Source organism: Oncorhynchus keta, chromosome 28 (assembly GCF_023373465.1).
Source record: "Oncorhynchus keta strain PuntledgeMale-10-30-2019 chromosome 28, Oket_V2, whole genome shotgun sequence".
Taxonomy (NCBI): domain Eukaryota; kingdom Metazoa; phylum Chordata; class Actinopteri; order Salmoniformes; family Salmonidae; genus Oncorhynchus; species Oncorhynchus keta.
The window spans coordinates 47080890-47100585 of NC_068448.1; the positions used below are offsets into that span (position 1 = coordinate 47080890).

The 19696-nt window shown below is 42.9% G+C and overlaps 1 protein-coding gene across 4 annotated transcripts in view; it reads left to right on the forward strand.

The window, feature by feature from the left end:
* The first annotated feature begins 2227 nt into the window (after positions 1–2227).
* The window catches only part of LOC118361508 (voltage-dependent L-type calcium channel subunit beta-2-like), a 128935-nt gene continuing 111466 nt past the window's right edge, over positions 2228–19696 (forward strand). Inside the window, exons 1-2 of one of the 4 annotated variants that reach the window (XM_052483177.1) lie at positions 2228–2730; positions 4384–4476. In XM_052483177.1, coding sequence (XP_052339137.1) covers positions 2653–2730; positions 4384–4476 — 171 coding nt within the window. In that variant the 5' untranslated portion in view covers positions 2228–2652. The remainder of the gene's footprint in view (positions 2731–4383; positions 4477–19696) is intronic. The other 3 variants (XM_052483176.1, XM_052483179.1, XM_052483178.1) reach the window with 3 other exon arrangements.

Consider the following 19696-nt stretch of genomic DNA (forward strand, 5'->3'; position numbering starts at 1 on the left):
GGTTCCGGTGGAGGACGTGTTAGATCCTTCCATGTTATCAGAATTCCACCGTCTCCATCCGGATCGCCCTGCACCTCGCCCTCCGGGTCGTCCCCGAGGCCGGTGTCGACGAGCAGCTGGAGCCGCGCGTCAGGGGGGTACTGAAGTCGTTTTTTTCTATTGTGTTATTGAATGTACGTTTGTTTATTCCATTCTGAACTCTGTGTTGTTGCTTTTGTCACACTGCTTTGCTTTATCTTGGCCAGGTCACAGTTGTAAATGAGAACTTGTTCTCAACTGGCCTACCTGGTTAAATAAAGGTGAATATGAAAATAAAAGCAACAATGCTGCAGTTGTCAACACCTGTTGTCCCCGACGCGCCCAGTAGATGGAGCTGTAGGCATACCTCATCTAGCCACTTAGAAATGTATAAAGAAGCCATCTGTACAACTTGATATATCACCTAGCCCTACTTTATACCTGTTCAAACAACACACTCCAGGTGGCGGTATGCACCCTTTCAGTTTGTTACCAACTCATAGAAGAAGAATATTGACTACAACAAAATGGAGATGGCCTCAATGGCACTGATGGTGCAATGAACCTTGTCCCCAAGCTATACTGAACAAAAATGTAAACGCAACATGCATTAATTTCTAAGATTTTACTGATAAATGAATTAGGCCCTAAACTATGGATTTTTTAATGACTGGAAATATAGATATGCATCTGCTGGTCACAGTGGCGTGGATCAGAAAAACAGTCAGTATCTGGTCAGTGTGACCACCATTTGCGTCATGCAGAGTGACACATCTCGCTCGCATAACGTTGATCAGTCTGTTGATTGTGGTCTGTGGAATGTTGTCCAACTCCTCTTCAATGGCTGTGTGAAGTTGCTGGTTATTGGTGGGAACTGGAACACGCTGTCGTACACGTCAATCCAAAGCATCCCAAACATGCTCAATGTGTGACATGTTTGGTGAGTATGCAGGCCATGGAAGAACTGGGACATTTTCAGCTTCCAGTAATTGTGTACAGATCCTTGCGACATGGGGCTGTGCATTAGCATGCTGAAACATGAGGGGATGGTGGCTGATGAATGACAAGACAATGGGCCTCAGGATCTTGGCATGGTATCTCTGTGCATTCAAATTGCCATCGATAGAATTAAATTGTGTTCATGGTCCGTAGCTTATGTCTGCCCATACCATAACCCCACAGTCATCATAGGGCCCTCTGTTCACAACGTTGGCATCAGCAAACCGCTCGCCAACACTACGCCATACACATCCCTTATGAAAAAAAAGATTGCAGTCAGAGTGCACTGCAGTATAACTGCAGTTAAAGTGCAGTATAGCTACAGTTCAACTGCAGTTATTCTGCAAATACTGCATCCAAAACCATTTTTTTTATAGCAGGAATTTTGCAGTGTAACTGCAGTTAGATTGCAGTTATTCTGCAATTACTACTTCCAAAATACCACAGTCGACTGCAGTTACTGCACTTTTACTGCAGTTTCAAAACTGCAATATTGTTTTGTAAGGGGTTGTGAGGCCGGTTGGACGTACTGACAAATTCTCTAAAACGACATTAGAGTCAGTTTATGGTAGAGCAATTAACATTAAATTATCGACCAACAGTTCTGGAGTCATTCCTGCAGTCAGCATGCCAATTACATGCTCCCTCAAAACTTGAGACATCTGTGGCATTGTGTTGCGTGACAAAAACTGCACATATTAGAGTGGCCTTTCATTGTCCCCAGCACAAGGTGCATCTGTGTAATGATCATGCTGTTTAATCAACTTCTTGATATGCCACACCTGTTAGGAGGATGGATTATCTTGGCAATGAGAAATGCTCACTAACATGAAAACACATTTGTGCACAATATTTGAGAGAAATAAGCTTTTTGTGCATATGGAACATTTCTGGTATATTTTATTTCAGCTCATGAAACATGGGATCAATCCTTTACATGTTTCATTTACATTTTTGTTCGGTGTAATTATCCATTGGTGGAAGTGTCTGGTCAACGAGATGAATTAGGCTACAAACACACCTATCAACCCCTTTTGGTTTCAACCCCATCATAAAACTCCACCGTTGGTTTCAACCCCATCATAAAACGAACTATTGTTATACTAAAAACTCCAGCAGCTATGATTAGTCATACTTACCGTAGCTCGAGACAACGCATAGGCTGTGCCTTTGCTGGATATGCGCGAGTGTACCTGCTTCCAGCAGCTATTATCAGTTGAGGGGAAAAACTGCCTGTGAGATAACGTGGGAGTGAGGGGCAGAGATTCGGTAAAGGAACTGAGCTTTTGAATGACATGCAGTCATATTTTATTTGTTCACCAAAGCGGAGGAAACAAATCCTTTAGGAAAAAGATTTTTGCGCAAACTGCTCCTCCTTCCCAAGCCTTCCCGATTGTGGTCCCACTCAAACTTAAGACTGCAAAGCAGAGGCTGAGAAAAATAGGAGCGAGTCACTTCACTTCTGCGCCACCAAAGTCTCTTTCACACAACTATTTATATTCATTTGGACGTTACTTCGTGTCAAACAAAAACATCGGCTCTACATTTTGAAGAGATCGGGGAGTCACGCATGACCACCGACCCTTGAAAAATTGTATTTTCTATCTCAACGATAGACCGACGGTTGGATGTCAAATGGTCCATAATAACTTGCAAAATACGCACTCACTTTTGGACAGACACATGGATTCGCTCGAAAACCCTGGACTACAAGTATGCACAGTTGTTATATTTTGTGATTTCTATGCCTATATCGCATGTGTATGCTAATAAATAGCAGCAAATACCAAATTTCAATTTCGCTCGCCTTGGCGACAAATGTAACGCTATAAAGTAAACTCCAACCGGAAGTTGGTGGAGTCTGCGTTATGTCAGGTGGTATAACTTGCTAATAAGGATGAATGTTTTTCTGTGACGTGAAACAGTTAGGTTACAGTTGTTTCAGGCGTGTTACACAGTTATAACTGTAATTTGGACAAGTTGTATTTCGTTTTTTGCTGAAACCCATACTTTTTCAATAAACATTATTCAAAGACAACCACCGACTGTTTGCTTACTGCTGTTGCACTAAGGTGGCATCTCATTGAATCTCAACAAGGAAACCGTCAGTGGTGGTATTTATATTTATTCATGTTTATTGAAAATGTATGTCTTTCAGGAAACAAAGAAAGGCACTGCGACTACAGAGGACAAATATAGTTACAAGGTGGCCGTTTTCATAATTGACATTTTTTTGGGCTATCGATGTAGTCGGAGCTACATTCCACAAAGCCTGGTTTCGGCTCCATGTCGTTGTTGGTTTCTAAGTAACCAGAATAAAAGCTTTATTTTTATATTCATCCTTTACATGACCTGTGGGAATAAAAAAAAAGCATATTTGGGATGGTTGGGTGTTTTTCCTGTTGCTACTAGCAACATGAGCGCCTCATCCCTGTAATACAGCACTGTATATTCCCGATAAGTCAAATCAAATCAATTTGTATTTGTGAGATGTGCCGAATACAACAGTGAAATGCTTACTTATACAAGCCCTTAACCAACAATGCAGTTTTAAGAAAAATAAGTGTTATGTAAAAAGAGATAAGTAAAAAATAAACATAACAAATAATTAAAGAGCAACGGTAAAATAACAGTAGTGAGGCTATATACAGAGTCATTGTGCAGGGGCACAGGTTAGTCGAGGTAGACAACATATTTTTTAAATGGAATATAGGCGTACAGAGGCCATCACTCCTGTGTTCCAATGGCACGTTGTAATCCAAGTTTATAATTTTAAAAGGCTAATTGATCATTAGAAAAACCCTTTGCAATTATGTTAGCACAGCTGAAAACTGTTGTCCTGATTAAAGAAGCAATAAAACTGGCCTTCTTTAGACTAGTTGAGTATCTGGAGCATCAGCATTTGTGGGTTCGATTACAGGCACAAAATGGCCAGAAACAAAGAACTTTCTTCTGAAACTTGTCAGTCTATTCTTGTTCTGAGAAATTAAGGCTATTATTCCATTGCGAGAAATTGTCAAGAAACTGAAGATCTCTTACAACGCTGTGTACTACTCCCTTCACAGAACAGCGCAAACTGGCTCTAACCAAAACAGAAAGAGGAGTGGGAGGCCCCGGTGCACACCTGGGCAATAGGACAAGTCCATTAGAGTGTCTAGTTTGAGAAACAGACGCCTCACAAGTCTTCAACTGGCTGCTTCATTAAATAGTACCCGCAAAACACCAGTCTCAACGTCACCAGAATCTTTGCTCATAGCACTCTATGAACAATGAATTCCCAATATGTCTTGTTTTTCAGGTTCTACTGTGTTACCTGCTGATAATGGTCCTTTCATTTTATTCTTCTGTTTTCTCCTTCTGCTAAAGTCACATGGAAAAGGAGCACGGAGAAAAGGCAGATTCAAAGGATCAGACGGCAGCACCTCTTCAGATACAACAACCAACAGCTTTGTGCGACAGGTAAGGGAAGCAGTAGAACATTGTGTTCAGCTTATCTAAAGGGAAGACACATTCCATTTACAAGGCGTTTACCACCTGGGTATCTTGGAGGTCTCTACTTTTCTGTAAAGGCAGTGATTTCAATTGTTAGCAGTGTGAATCTGAGCCGAAGTGAGAGTGTGTGGTGTGAGAGTGATCTGACTGTGAATGTGTTCGAGATGGGCCATGAGTGTAACCTTAATGGAATGAATGTGATGATATCTCAAGGCATATATGATTCAATAACCGTTCATCGGAAACTTATGACATCGTGTCTGCACTGGATGTTTACAGCAAAAACTGTAATTAGAACATTCTATTTCTATGGTTTACAGTACATAGCCGGTATGTTCAGACTGGCGTAAGAGCAAAAAAATGCAAAGTCATTGATATAAATCAATGCATGTTGCAATGAAAGCCCCCGTTATAAACATAGCTTGGGTTCAGGATGTTAACTGTCTCTGTGAACTGCAGGCGGCTCTTTAGCTTTGCAGTCAAAGTGCTTGAGAGTGGCTGCTGACACTGTGGCCTGTTATAAAGCAGACCCTCTGTGCTACACACTGTGTATGTGAAGCACTCACGGTGTCTGGTCTTTGTTGAGCAGCAGACCTGCAGGGACAGAGTGGGAGAGACCGGGTTAAGGATAGGCGCCTCTCCCGAAATATTTCTGCCTTTTTTGGAGGAGATAAAGATCGCCTCCTCTTTGTCTCCAATCGAAGTGTATCGGACCAATATGGCACGCTGTGGAATTGCCACCTCCTTTCTCTCAGACAGAAAAGGTGTTTGAATTGAGGCTACGAGATGTTCGCATTTGCTTTTTCCATGTGTTTATATTGCACTGACAGCTGATCAGCGAGGACCTACTGGGTAGATTAAGGGGTGGTGATGAAGGTCTTCTCGGCAGTGATATGTCGTGCCCTTCCCCCTCGACCCCCGAGGGAAGACTGGTCCTGTGAAGCTGCCACACGTCCATTCCCACAATCCCCCTGGGTATTCCAACAGGCTCATTAGGCCCACCCCCTTTAACGTCTCTGAGTCATCGTGGCTAAACTCATTTAGACTGAGAGTAACTTACATCTGAGACACAACACTGCAGGAGATACCAGGATTTAAGTGGAAATTAGGATAGAGAAGAGGAAAGAAAAGTAATAAATAAAAAGAGAGAGAAGCAGGAATGTTGTTCAGTGCGAGGGTCAGACAAGCAACTACAGTACGTACATCTGAGACACAACCCTACTGAGAGAGATACCCAGACATGATGTAGCAAGTAGGATGGGGAGTGAGAGAAAAGTAGAGAGAGATATAAAAAAACAGAGAGGGGGCAAAGGTTCTAACAAGATCAGACGGGCAAAGCGAAGAGCAGACATAGTATCCCCTTTTAGATGTTTGCTGGAAGAGGACCCCAGGAATAGTAACCATTCCAGGAACTCTGTTAGGAACTAACATAAATACACAGTTGTGAATTGTTTTATCATAACAGTGGTTAAGCTGACCTTCTTTTCCTCCTCCTCACTCTCTCCATCTTGTTGGACATGATTATTTTCACTTCTCACACAAGTATGAGGCTGCAGTGTTTAAAACTTTAAACTAACACCATTCTGGAAACTGGGTTTCAAATATGAGGAGGAAAATGTGTTGTTTCACTAGCCTATTCATCAAGCTGTCAAGTTCCTTTTAATCTTCTCCGCCATTTTTTTTATTGTCTAATCATCTTCCCTCTTTGTTATCATGACTCTTACCATGTTCAGCCCCAAATGTATACATATTGAAATTAGATATCTTTTAAAAACTATAATAATAGTTTGAGGTACATTTTGTGATTTATGGCATATAAATGTGATATCTGAGTGAGAATGACTCTCAAAATCATGGGTGGCCACCTGGAGGTCAAGGCGTCAGGGCACGTGCCCTGCGTGCCCGGTCGGTATTCGGCCATGTTTACTACAAGTTTAGGAAGCTGGCTAGACTAACTACCAATCAAAAAATTGTTAGCTGACATGGCTAATTGAGGGACTGTCAGTGAAGGACATAACAAGAGAAAAAATGCTACAAATTCTTAACCAAACTTCTAAATTGCACCTAGTGTATTCTAAGCGACCCCTGCTTTTGTCACTTATGCCTGGAACCGGCCCTGACGTTGAAAATACATTGGATTTGAAAAAAGTAATCAACCAGTACTGTTTTCATCTATTATGAACAAAACTATAAATGCAACAATTTCAATGATTTAACTGAGTTACTGTTCATTTAAGGAAATAAGTCAATTGAAATAAATTCATTAGGCCCTAATCTATGGATTTCACATGACTGGGCATGGGCGCAGCCATTGGTGGGCCTGGGAGGGCATAGGCCCACCCACTTGGGAGCCAAGCCCAGCCAATCAGAATGAGTTTTTCCCCACAAAAGGTCTCTATTACAGACAGAAATACTCCTCAGTTTCATCAGCTGTCTGAGTGGCTGGTCTTAGACGATCCCACAGATGAATAAGCTGGATGTGGTGGTCCTGGGCAGGTGTGGTTACACGTGGTCTGCGGTTGTGAGGCCGCTTGTACATACTGCCAAATTCTCTAAAACGATGTTGGAGGCAGCTTATGGTAGATAAATTATCATTCAGCTCTGTTGGACATTCTTGCAGTCAGCATGCCAATTGCATGCTCCCTCAAAACTTGAGACATCTGTGGCATAGTGTTGTATGACAAAACTGCACATTTTAGAGTGGCCATTTATTATCCACAGCACAAGGTGCACCTGTTTAATTAGCTTCTTGATATGCCACACCTTTCAGGTGGATGCATTATCTTGGCAAAGGAGAAATGCTCACTAAATACACTTGTGCATAACATTTTTGAGAAATAAGCATTTTGTGCGTATGGAAAATTTAATTGTAGCTTATTTCCCATCTCAGTTGTAATTACTTGGCACTAGAGAAAATATGTGTCTATAGCCAAAAAGATTGGTCAATTTATTGCGATATCACCCAGCTCATTGGTCAATTTTATCCATATCGCCCAGCTCTAAAACAACGTTGATTCAACCATTGTGTGCCAAGTGTTGGAGTCTCTCCTATTCCTTCCAAATGCTCATATTATTTTGGGTTGCGACTTGTCTGAAGTTGGTTGAGTGCCTTCTACTCTTCTCCCGTCTCGATAAACACCACACCTGTTGCAATGGTGACTCAATCCCAGCATTCATGTGGGCGAGTGTTCAGAGTGTTCAGTACATCAGAATAAATTGAATTCTACAGTATTTCAATTAAACGTTTCAAGAACAAAATTACACGTATTACAGTTTTCTGTTGTTGTAGTGGGGACAGTAACATTAGTACTCTTAAAAAATATACCTTAAGGATTTTTACATTAACAAATGTTATGTTTAGCTCACATATAATTTGAACATATGCATTAAGGTGTCTGTAATATATATATATACCTGGCAAATATACCTGGCAAAAACGAATGTAGACATGAATACATGCATTTCTATAGCTTCAAAAATCTATTTTACAAAGGAGGATTAGTACCAACATGGAGGCGTGTTGGCTTCAAAACAGTGCCCCTGTCAGTCATCTAGTGTATATGTTTGCCATGCCAATAAAGCCCCTTTTGAATTAAATTAAATTGACAGTGTGAGAGAGAAGAGCAAGAGGGCAAAGAAAGAAAGAAAGAGGTGCCCAGTGACTGCCCATGAGGTTAACAGTATAGGATGGAGGAAGTTGAGAGCAGTGGCAGTCTGGATCACTCAGTCAGCAGTGGGAGGAGTGGTGGTGTGGTCACTATCTGCTTTAACTCACAGCCCTGCTCTGGGAGAAGAAGGAGTAGTTTCTATAGGACTAAACTGCGTGATGGATTCCATAAATAAAGTGGAACCGAGCTGAATGTCATTGAGGGGATAGTAACTGATACTGTATAATCGCAGGGATAAAAGATTGAAGGGCATCGCAGTCTGATTTGTTTGAGATTTTAGGCCCTTTGTGCGTCCAAAATGGAATTATTCTCAGTGTGCGTCCCAAATGTAATCCTATAACCTATAAAGTGCCCTATATAGTGCAGTATGATGCACCCTATGGGCCCTGGTAATACTTTGTGCACTATGTAAGTAGGGAATAGGATGCCATTTGAGATGCTGATCCTCTCTCCATACGGATAGGAGTGGAGCTAGTGGTGGTGGGGTGTCTAAAAGGCAGGGTGTGGTGTGGTCGCAGGAAACCCCTTTTTCGTTATCTTGATTACAGACTTTTTTTCTTTTCTTTTAATCAGCCAGATTATGTTTTCTCCCATTAATGGGGGGAAGGGGTTACGTAAGCGTCCTAATTGGCTATTTTCCTTATCAGATCTGGCAACCCTAGGGGGTTTTATGTAATGGATACAAGGGACACAGACAGGGCATGGAGTAACCTAGTCGCCTCTGTTCAGACCGCTGACAACCTTATAGACCTGAGCCCTGCTGACAATGTTTAGAGATACACCAAACGTGGAGAGAATGTACCAAAGTCTCCAACTGTACTTCTTTTTTGTGATCTATGAGCCAAAGACAACTGACTCGAGAATGATGCTTCTTGTTGGTTACATATGCAGTGCTTCTGTTTTTTATCATAATAACAGAATAACCATTTATTTTAAATACACATGAATACTAAATAAATGGCTTAGGAGAAGGATGGATGGCCTGGCTGCTATAAGCCGGTTTATGGTAGCACATCGTTTCACAGTTTAAGCTACCGGCACAGAACAGCAAGACTGCCATCAGGTGGTAAGAAATAAAGAGAGTTATATATCCATCATGACTATGAGCTAATGACTGTCAGTCAGTGTTTGCATGCATGTTGGACCTATCCTTAGAGTTGAAGTTATATGAATAGGCTGTGGCCATTTCAGCAGTTATGTCTTGGTGAGGCAAAATACCACCATAATTTGCAAATAAATTCATTAAAAAATCCTACAATGTGATTTTCTGGATTTTTTTTCTCATTTTGTCTGTCATAGCATTGAGCTAGGCTGAAACACCTGCATTTTGGAGCTGCCTTTCTCAAGAAAACAAAAAAGAGACCGTGTTTGTATGCAGTTTTATTAACTCAATTATATATATAATTTTTTACGTTGTTTACAAACTGATATGTGATAACATGCAAAACAGGCAAGCCCCCCCCCAAAAATATATATTTTAATAATTTTATTTGACATTTCTTTGCTAAAAATGTGGGTTTCAAAACAGGCTCTGTCCCACCTGCCCTGAATGACGGGTCGCCACTGTGAATAGGTACTAAACTATCTAGGAGACGAGATTAAAATAGAAAATGTTTTGTTTCTGTTGCAGTATGAGAGTAGATTGTTTCTATGTTAATTGTATGGTCATTCAGGCCCATGAATGGCATAGAATCAGTGTATTATATCCAGGAGTAACCTTGTTTTGTTTATCTGAGTGCAAGATGTAAGATGGATGCCTGCATATTCTCCTTCCTTCCTCTGTCCTGTCAGGAGAGGAAGCATTAGAGAACAGTGCCCTCTGTTACAAGCAGGGCAGTTTTTATCTTCAGGCACCTGCTGTTTCAGGATGTGTGCGTCCCAAATGTCACCCTATTCCCGATATAGTGCAACATTTTTGACCAGAGCCCTATGAGATCATGTCAAAAGTATTGTACTGTACATGGAAGAGGTTGCCATTTGGGATGCATTATCAGTGATTGATTGAGAATGTCTGCAGGACAGACATTGACTGAGACCTGCCAAGTCGCGTTGTACTTTCCTCAGAATAATAGACAATGACATCCTTGTATCTGAATCCTCTGTGTCCTTGTATTTTTTTTTATCACTCTGAATCATTACTTTGTATTTCTGATAAATAGTGGTGTGCTGGTATTTTCATTAAACCTGTGGCAGCTTGTAGTATTGATACATGCAGCTCATGTCGGAAGTTTACATTCACTTAGGTTGGAGTCATTAAAACTCGTTTTTCAACCAGTCCACAAATGTCTTGTTAAAACTTCTTGGTGACAGCGGGCAGTATTTTCACATCCGGATGAAATGCATGCCCAAATTCAACTGCCTGCCACTCATTCCCAGAAGATAAGATATGCATATTAGTAGATTTGGATAGGAAACACTCTGAAATTTCTAAAACTGTTTGAATCATGTCTGTGAGTATAACAGAACTTATTTAGCAAGCGAAACCCGAGGACTAACCGTTCAGATTTTTCTTTTTTTGAGGTCACTCTCTTTTAAACAGATTTCATTGGGAATCCAGATTTCTAAGGGACCTTCTTGCAGTTCCTATCACTTCCACTGGATGTCAACAGTATTTTGAAATTGGTTGAGGTTATTCCTTTGTGCAATGAAGAAGTACGGCCATCTTGAACGAGGATCACTTGAAGTGTACTGTTAGATAGAGGCGCACGACCAGAAAGCATGCTTCAGTTTGTTTTCTTCCTGTATTGAACACAGGTCATCCCGTCTTCAATTTGATCGATTATTTACGTTAAAAAATACCTAAAGTTGTATTACAAGAGTAGTTTGAAATGTTTTGGCAAAGTTTACAGGTAACTTTTGAGATATATTGTAGTCACATTGCTCAAGTTGGAACCAGTGTTTTTCTGGATTTTTGGACTTCTGGATTTTTTCTGAACCAGTGTTTTTCAAACGCACCAAATAAATTGACATTTTGGATATATATCGACGGAATTAATCAAACAAAAGGACCATTTGTGATGTTTATGGGACATATTGGAGTGCCAACAAAAGAAGCTCGTCAAAGGTAAGGCATTAATTATATTTTTACTTCTGCGTTTTGTGTCGCGCCTGCAGGGTTGAAATATGCTTTCTCTCTTTGTTTACGGGAGGTGCTATCCTCAGATAATAGCATTGTGTGCTTTCACTGAAAAGCCTTTTTGAAATCTGACATGCTGGTTGGATTAACAACAATTGTAGCTTTAATTTGCTATCTTGCATGTGTCATTTCATGAAAGTTAAATTTTTATAGTAATTTATTTGAGTTAAGCACTCTGCATTTTCCCTGGCTTTTGGCCACATATCCCAGAGAGGTTAACAAACTATAGTTTTGTCAAGTCGGTTAGGACATCTACAGTGTGCACGACACAAATAATTTTTCCAACAATTGTTTACAGACAGATCATTTCACTTATATTTCACTGTATCACAATTCCAGTAAGACGTTTACATACACTAAGTTAACTGTGCCTTAACCAGCTTGGACATTTCCAGAAAATAATGTCGTGGCTTTAGAAGCATCTGATAGGTTAATTGACATAATTTGAGGTATACCTGTGGATGTATTTCAAGGCCTACCTTCAAACTCAGTGCCGCTTTGCTTGGCATCATGGGAAACTCAAAATAAATCAGCCAAGACCTCAGAAGAAAATTGTAGACCTCCACAAGTCTGGTTCATCCTTGGGAGCAATTTCCAAACGCTTGAAGGTACCAAGTTCATCTGTACAAACAATAGTACACAAGTATAAACACCATGGAACCACGCAGCCGTCATACCGCTCAGGAAGAAGAGGAGGAGACGCGTTCTGTCTCCTACAGATAAACGTACTTTGGTGCGAAAAGTGCAAATCAATCCCAGAACAACAGCAACGGACCTTGTGAATATGCTAGAGGAAACAGGTACAAATGTATCTATAGCCACAGTAAAACGGGTCCTATATCGACATATCGGCCGCTCAGCAAGGAAGAAGCCATTGCTCCAAAACCACCATAAAAAAGCCAGACTACGGTTTGCAACTGCACATGGGGACAAAGATCGTACTTTTTGGAGAAATGTCCTCTGGTCTGATGAAACAAAAATAGAACTGTTTTGACTATAATGACCATCGTTATGTTTGGAGGGAAAAGGGGGAGGCCTGCAAGCCGAAGAACACCATCCCAACCGTGAAGCACGTGGGTGGCAGTATCTTGTTGTGGGGGTGCTTTGCTGCAGGAGGACTGGTGCACTTCACAAAATAGATGGCATCACGAGGGAGGAAAATAATCTGGATATATTGAAGCAACATCTTAAGACATCAGTCAGGAAGTTAAAGCTTGGTCGTAAATGGGTCTTCCAAATGGACAATGACCCCAAGCATACTTCCAAGTTGTGGCAAAATGGTTTTAGGACAACAAAGTTAAGGTAATGGAATGGCCATCACAAAGCCCTGACCTCAATCCTGTAGAAAATTTGTGAGCAGAACTGAAAAAGCGTGTGCGAGCAAGGAGGCATACAAACCTGACTCAGTTACACCAGCTCTGTCAGCAGGAATGAGCCAAAATTCACCCAACTTATTGTGGGAGGCTACCCGAGCAATTTAAAGGCATTGCTACCAAATGCTAATTGACTGTATGTATACTTCTGACCCATTGAGAATGTGATGAAAGAAATAAAAGTTTAAATAAACTTCCAACTTCAACTGTAACTGATGGCCTCGAGTGGTATAGTATAGTACCTGTTAGGTTCATGTCCCTGAAAGATACTCTGCACCCTCACCACGCTACTCATTTCCATGTGTTCTTATTCAGATAGCACAGATTGTGTTGCAGAACAGTGTATCACGACCCTCAGCTATTTGTCATGGTCACTGTGTCACCAGAGAGTGAGTGATGATCACTTCTCTGATCGATTGTGAAAGTACCCCCCCTCTTCATCCCCCCTCCTCTACCCTCCTCCAATTGCCTATGAAAGGTGGAGAGGTCTCTGCCTGCATTGATGCTCCTTCATCAAAACAGTGACACCTGCTACACCTGCCACAGAATGAAGCATTGACGTGATTTATCAACGCATCGAGGAAAGAATGTGCCGTGTTTAATTCTGACGAGTGAGCTCTAAAAAGGTTTACCCAGTCCAGATAGGAAATTAATATATATTGATTGATTACAGTAGGCGTGAAAGCATCACTGGAGGTTATCCGTACGTACTGTTACAGTGCATTCGGAAAGTATTCAGACCCCTTCCCTTTTGCACGTTTCGTTACGTTACAGCTTTATTCTAAAATCGATAAAATAAACAAAATACAGCAAAATGACAAAGTGAAAACAGGTTTTTAGAAATTGTAGCACAAAAAAAAAAAATGAAATACATTATTTACGTAAGTATTCAGACACTTTGCTATGAGACTGAGTTCAGGTGCATCCTGTTTCCATGGATCATCCTTGAGATGTTTCTACAACTTGATTTGGAGTCCACCTGTGGTAAATTGATTGGACATGATTTGGAAAGGCACACACCTGTCTATATAAGGTCCCACAGTTGACCGTGCATGTCAGAGCAAAAACCAAGCCATGAGGAATTGTCCGTAGAGCTCTGAGACAGGATTGTGTTGAGGCACGGATCTGGGGAAGGGTACAAAAACATTCCTGCAGCGTTGAAGTTCCCCAAGAGCACAGTGGCCTCCATCATCCTTACATGGAAGAAGTTTGGAACCACCAAGACTCTTCCTAGAGCTGGCCGTCCGGCCAAACTGAGCAATTGGGCGAGAAGGGCGGGCAGGGTAGCCTAGTGGTTAGAACGTTGGACTAGTAACTGGAAGGTTGCAAGTTCAAACCCCCGAGCTGACAAGGTACAAATCTGTCGTTCTGCCCCTGAACAGGCAGTTAACCCACTGTTCCTAGGATGCATTGAAAATAAGAATTTGTTCTTAACTGACTAGTAAAATAAAGGTAAAATAAAATAAAAAAGGGCCTTGGTCAGGGAGGTGACAGAGCTCCAGAGTTCCTCTGTGGAGATGGGAGAACCTTCCAGAAGGGCAACCATCTCTGCAGCACTATACCAATTAGGCCTATATGGTAGAGTGGCCAGAGGGAAGCCACTCCTCAGTAAAAGACACATGACAGCCAAAAGGCACCTAAAGGACTCTCAGACCATGAGAAACAAGATTATCTGGCTTGATGAAACCAAGATTGAACTCTTTGGCCTGAATGCCAAGGGTCACTTCTGGAGGAACCCAGGCACCGCTCATCACCTGGCCAATACCATCCCTACGGTGAAGCATGGTGGTGGCAGCATCATCCTGTGGGGATGTTTTTCAATGGCAGGGATTGAGAGACTAGTCAGGATCAAGAGAAAGATGAACGGAGCAAAGTACAGAGAGATCCTTGATGAAAACCTGCTCCAAAGCGCTCAGGACCTCAGACTGGGTCAAAGATTCACCTTCCAACAGGACAACGACCCTAAGCACACTGCCAAGACAATGCATGAGTGACTTCGGGACAAGTCTTAGAATGTCCTTGAGTGGCCCAGCCAGAGCTCAGACTTGAACTCGATCGAACATCACTGGAGAGACCTGAACATATCTGTAAAGCGATGCTCCCCATCCAACCTGACAGAGCTTGAGAGGATCTGCAATGAAGAATGGGAGAAACTCCTCAAATACAGATGTTTCAAGCTTGTAGCGTCATACCGAAGAAGACTCTGTAATCGCTGCCAAAGGTGCTTCAGCAAAGTGCTAATTAAAGTGTCTGAATACTTATGTAAATGTCAAATTTCAGTTTTATATATTTATTTTTTTGGAATAGGGTCCCATTGGATAATGGCGCCAGAGGGGATAGCTGTTGTTTTGAGAGCCCCTAACCAACTGTGCTATTTTGTTTGTTTTACTCACCTCGAACTGGACAAAGAATTTTCTTTAATGAGCCTGACGCAAAGGATATACGCTACGTCTAGTAAGACGAGGGGTGGGGGTGTGAGTCTATTAGTCAATAACAGCTGGTGCGCGATGTCTAATAGTAAAGAAGTCTTGAGGTATTGATCGCCTGAGGTAGAGTAACTCATGATAAACTGTAGACAACACTATCTACCAAGAGTGTTTTCATCTATATTATTTGTAGCCGTCTATTTACCACCACAAACCGATACTGGCAATAAGACCGCACTCAACGAGCTGTGTAAGGCCATAACCAAACAAGAAAATTCTCATCCAGAAGCTGCGCTCTTAGTGGCCGGGAACTTTAATGCAGGCAAATTTAGCTAATTTCTACCAGCATGTCATGTCCAAACACCTCAGTACCTCCAGGCTCTGATCAGGCCCTACACCCAAACAAGGGCACTGCGTTCATCCACCTCTGGCCTGCTCGCCTCCCTACCACTGAGGAAGTACAGTTCCTCTGCAGTCTGGCTGGCCCCCAATGGTGGAACAAACTCCCTCACGACGCCAGGACAGCGGAGTCAATCACCACCTTCCGGAGACACCTGAAACCCCACCTCTTTAAGGAATACCTAGGATAGGATAAAGTAATCCTTCCACCCCCCACCCCCCTTAAAAGATTTAGATGCACTATTGTAAAGTGGCTGTTCCACTGGATGTCATAAGGTGAATGCACCAATTTGTAAGTCGCTCTGGATAAGAGCGTCTGCTAAATGACTTAAATGTAAATGTAATGTAAATGCAAACAGAGGGGAAAAAAATATAGACCACCTTTACTCCACTATTGAGGAGTATAGCACCTCAGTCACCGGCTAAATCAATAAGTGCATCAACGACGTTGTCCCCACAGTAACCGTTTGTACATATCCCAACCAGAAGCCATGGATTACAGGCAACATCCACACCGAGCTAAAGGCTAGCTTAATGCTAGCATCAAGACAAGCAACACTGAAGTGTGCATGAGAGCACCAGCTGTTCTGGACAACTGTGTGATCATGCTCTTTGTAGCCAATGTGAGCAAGACCTTTTTAACAGGTCAACATTCACAAGGCCACAGGGCCAAACGGATTACGAAGACGTGTACTCAGAGCATGCGCTGGCCAACAGACAAGTGTCTTCACTGACATTTTCAACCTCTCCCTGACCGAGTTTGTAATGCCCAAGAAAGCAAAGGTAACCTGCCTAAATGACTACATAGCACTCACGTCGGAGGCCCCAACAAATCCACAGATGATGCAATCTCAATCGCACGCCACACTGCCCTTTCCCACCTGGACAAAAGGAACACCTATGTGAGAATGCTGTTCATTGACTGCAGCTCAGCGTTCGACACCATAGTGCCCATAAAGCTCATCACTAAGCTAAGGACCCTGGGACTAAACTACTCCCACTGCAACTGGATCCTGGACTTCCTGATGGGCCGCCCCCAGGTGGTAAGGGTAGGCTTTGTCTCCTCCTGGACTCCCTATTCACCCACGACTGCATAGCCAAGCATGACTCCAACACCATCATTAAGTTTGCTGACGACACAACGATGAGACAGTATATAGGGAGGAGGTCAGAGACCTGGCCGTGTGGTGCCAGGATAACAGCCTATCCCTCAATGTGAGCAAGACAAAGGAGCTGATTGTGGACAGGAAAAGGAGGGCCGAACAGACCCCCATTAACATCAATGGGGCTGTAGTGGAGTGGGTCGAGAGTTTCAAGTTCCTTGGTGTCCACATCACCAACAAACTATCATGGTCCAAACACACCAAGACAGTCGTAAAGAAAATATTTGTTATGGGTCCCCAGATCCTCAAAAAGTTCTACAGCTGCACCATCTAGAGCATCCTGACTGTTTACATCCCCACTTGGTATGGTAACTGCTCAGCATCTGACCATAAGCCACTACAGAGGGTAGTTTGTACAGCCCAGTACATCACTGGGGCCAAGCTTCCTGCCATCCAATACATATTTATTTTTTACCGTTTCTTAACTAGGCAAGTCAGTTAATTAAGAACAAATTCTTATTTTCAATGAAGGCCTAGGAACAGTGGGTTAACTGCCTGTTCAGGGGCAGAACGACAGATTTGTACCTTGTCAGCTCGGGGATTTGAACTTGCAACCTTCCGGTTACTAGTGCAAAGCTCTAACCACTAGGCTACCCTGCCACCCTATCTGGTGCCCTATCTGGTGCCAAAGAAAATTGTCAAAGACTGCTGTCACCCAAGTCATAGACTGTTCTCTATGCTAGCTGTACCGGAGCGCCAAGTCTAGGTGCAAAAGGCTCCTTAACAGCTTCTTGGCCCAAGCAAAAATACTGCTGAACAATTTATCAAATGGTCACCCGGACTATTTACATTGACTCCAAGCAGGCTGTCATGTGCCTTTTATTGAGGAGTGGCTTCCGTCACACTACTCTACCATAAAGGCCTGATTGGTGGAGTGCTTCAGAGATGGTTGTCCTCCAGGAAGATTCTTTTGGAACTCTAACACTCTGTCAGTGACCATCGGGTTCTTGGTCACCTCCCTGACCAAGTCCCTTCTCCCCCGATTGCTCAGTTTCACCAGACAGCCAGCTCTAGGAAGATTCTTGGTGGTTCCAAACTTCTTTCATTCTTGGGGACCTTTAATGCTGCAGAAATGTTTTGGTACCCTTCGCCAGATCTGTGCTCGACACAGTCTTGTCTCGGAGCTCTGCGGACAATTCCTTCGAACTCATGGCTTTTGCTCTGACATGCACTGTCAACTGGGAGACCTTATATAGACAGGTGTGTGCCTTTCCAAATCATGTCCAATCAATTGAATTTACCACAGGTAAAGGATGATCAAAGGATGATCAATGAAAACAGATGCACTTGAGCTCAATTTTGAGTCTGAGTACTTATGTAAATAATATATTTCTGTTTATTGTATTATTATACTTTTTCAAAACTGTTTTGCTTTGCCATTTTGGGGTGTTTTGTGTAGATTGCTTAGGAAAGTATTTTATTTCATCTATTTTACAATGATGTGGTAACGTAACAAAATGTGGAAAAAGTAAAGGGGTCTGAATACTTTCCCGAAGTCACTGTATATTAGCAGCAGCAGTGGAGGAGAGGAGAGAGAGACACCATCAGTGGCTGCCATTGCCCCGTGGAGCGGTGTAGGGGACACCCGTGTTTACCGCTGTCTGTTGTAGTCACAGCACAGCAGATGCCTCTTTATCAGGGTCATCTCTGCATAATATTAATACATTAGCCGGAATCAAACAAAGAGCGACATTGTCCTATAAGGACGGCAGACACTGAAGACACTTGTTGACATTTTACTGCATTGTTCAGCGCTAGTAACATAAGCATGTTGCTGCACCCGCTATAGCATCTGCTAAACTGTGTACGCGGCAAGTAAACTTTGATTTGATTTGAAGTGACTCCCTGGCAGGAGGAATAAAAACACTGCGGTTCCGAAGAAATGCTGCTGCTTACTGAAAGTGTATGACGCTAACAGCACAGCTCTCCCCTGGAGAGGAAAAGGCAGAGTGAATGTACTCATAAATACCGGCCTTTGAGACACCGAAAGGGAGAGGATTCCCATCAATGGGGGAGAGAGAGAGAGAGAGGGAGAGAAAGTAAAAGAGATGGTGAGCGGTAGAGAGAGAGAGAGGGAACAAGAATGAGGGAGAGACGGATAGTAGAGGGAGTGAGAAATAAAGAAATAAAGTTGGGGTGTGCTGTCAGGGTTGATGGAGGCAGAGGGAGAGAACGTGAGGGTAAAGCTAATGTTATAAGCTGGTAGTGCCGGTGGCCAATTGAAATTCATTCTGTGTGTGTCTTCAATGCAGGGAGGCGACAATGGTAAAGATAGGGGAAACGCACAGCAACTGTCTCTCTCTCTCTCTCCTTCCCTAATCCCTCTGTTATGCCTCTTTCCTTTCTCAGCTTCTCTCTCCGTCTTCTTCGCTATCTTTCTGTTATGCCCCTCTCCTCTCGGGGGAAGGGTAGGTTGAGCGAGTGTGGGTTAAGGAGATGGAAGACTTGATCACAGCAGAGACACAGCAGTGAGTATATAAGGTCTGGACTTAATCATCTGTTAGGCGGAGTGCACTGGACAGAGTAAGGAAAGAGGAGAGGGGGGGGAGAGGAGCGATGAAGCCAGCGTTCCACTCAGTGCTCAGACATGACTGAGCCAGAGAATCTGTGACTGCTCTCTGCACCAGAGGGAGAGAGAGAGAGAGTCCTGCTACTGCTGCTGCTCTCTGCACCAGACAAACAGACACAACAAGACACACCGTCTCTGTTCTCCCCAGCCAGCCCAGCAGCCAGCTCTCTGTCTGAGCCTCTGCCCTGACCACTGCCCTGTAGAACTCTCCGTGCCAGCAAAACACATTAAACAGAAGAGAGAGAAAGAGGAAGAAGAGAGAGAAGAGCCATGTTGACTCTATCCTGTCTACCTATCTGACTGAACCCAAGGTGGCAGAGAGGGAGAAGTGGCGAAGGCGGCGCCCCCCATCAGGAAGAACAGCGGTCAATAAAGGACACCGGTAGCTCCACCTCCGCGTCTGAGTCAGAACCCATGTCTGCACCGTGTGTCCCCCAGGAGCCTCTACAGGAC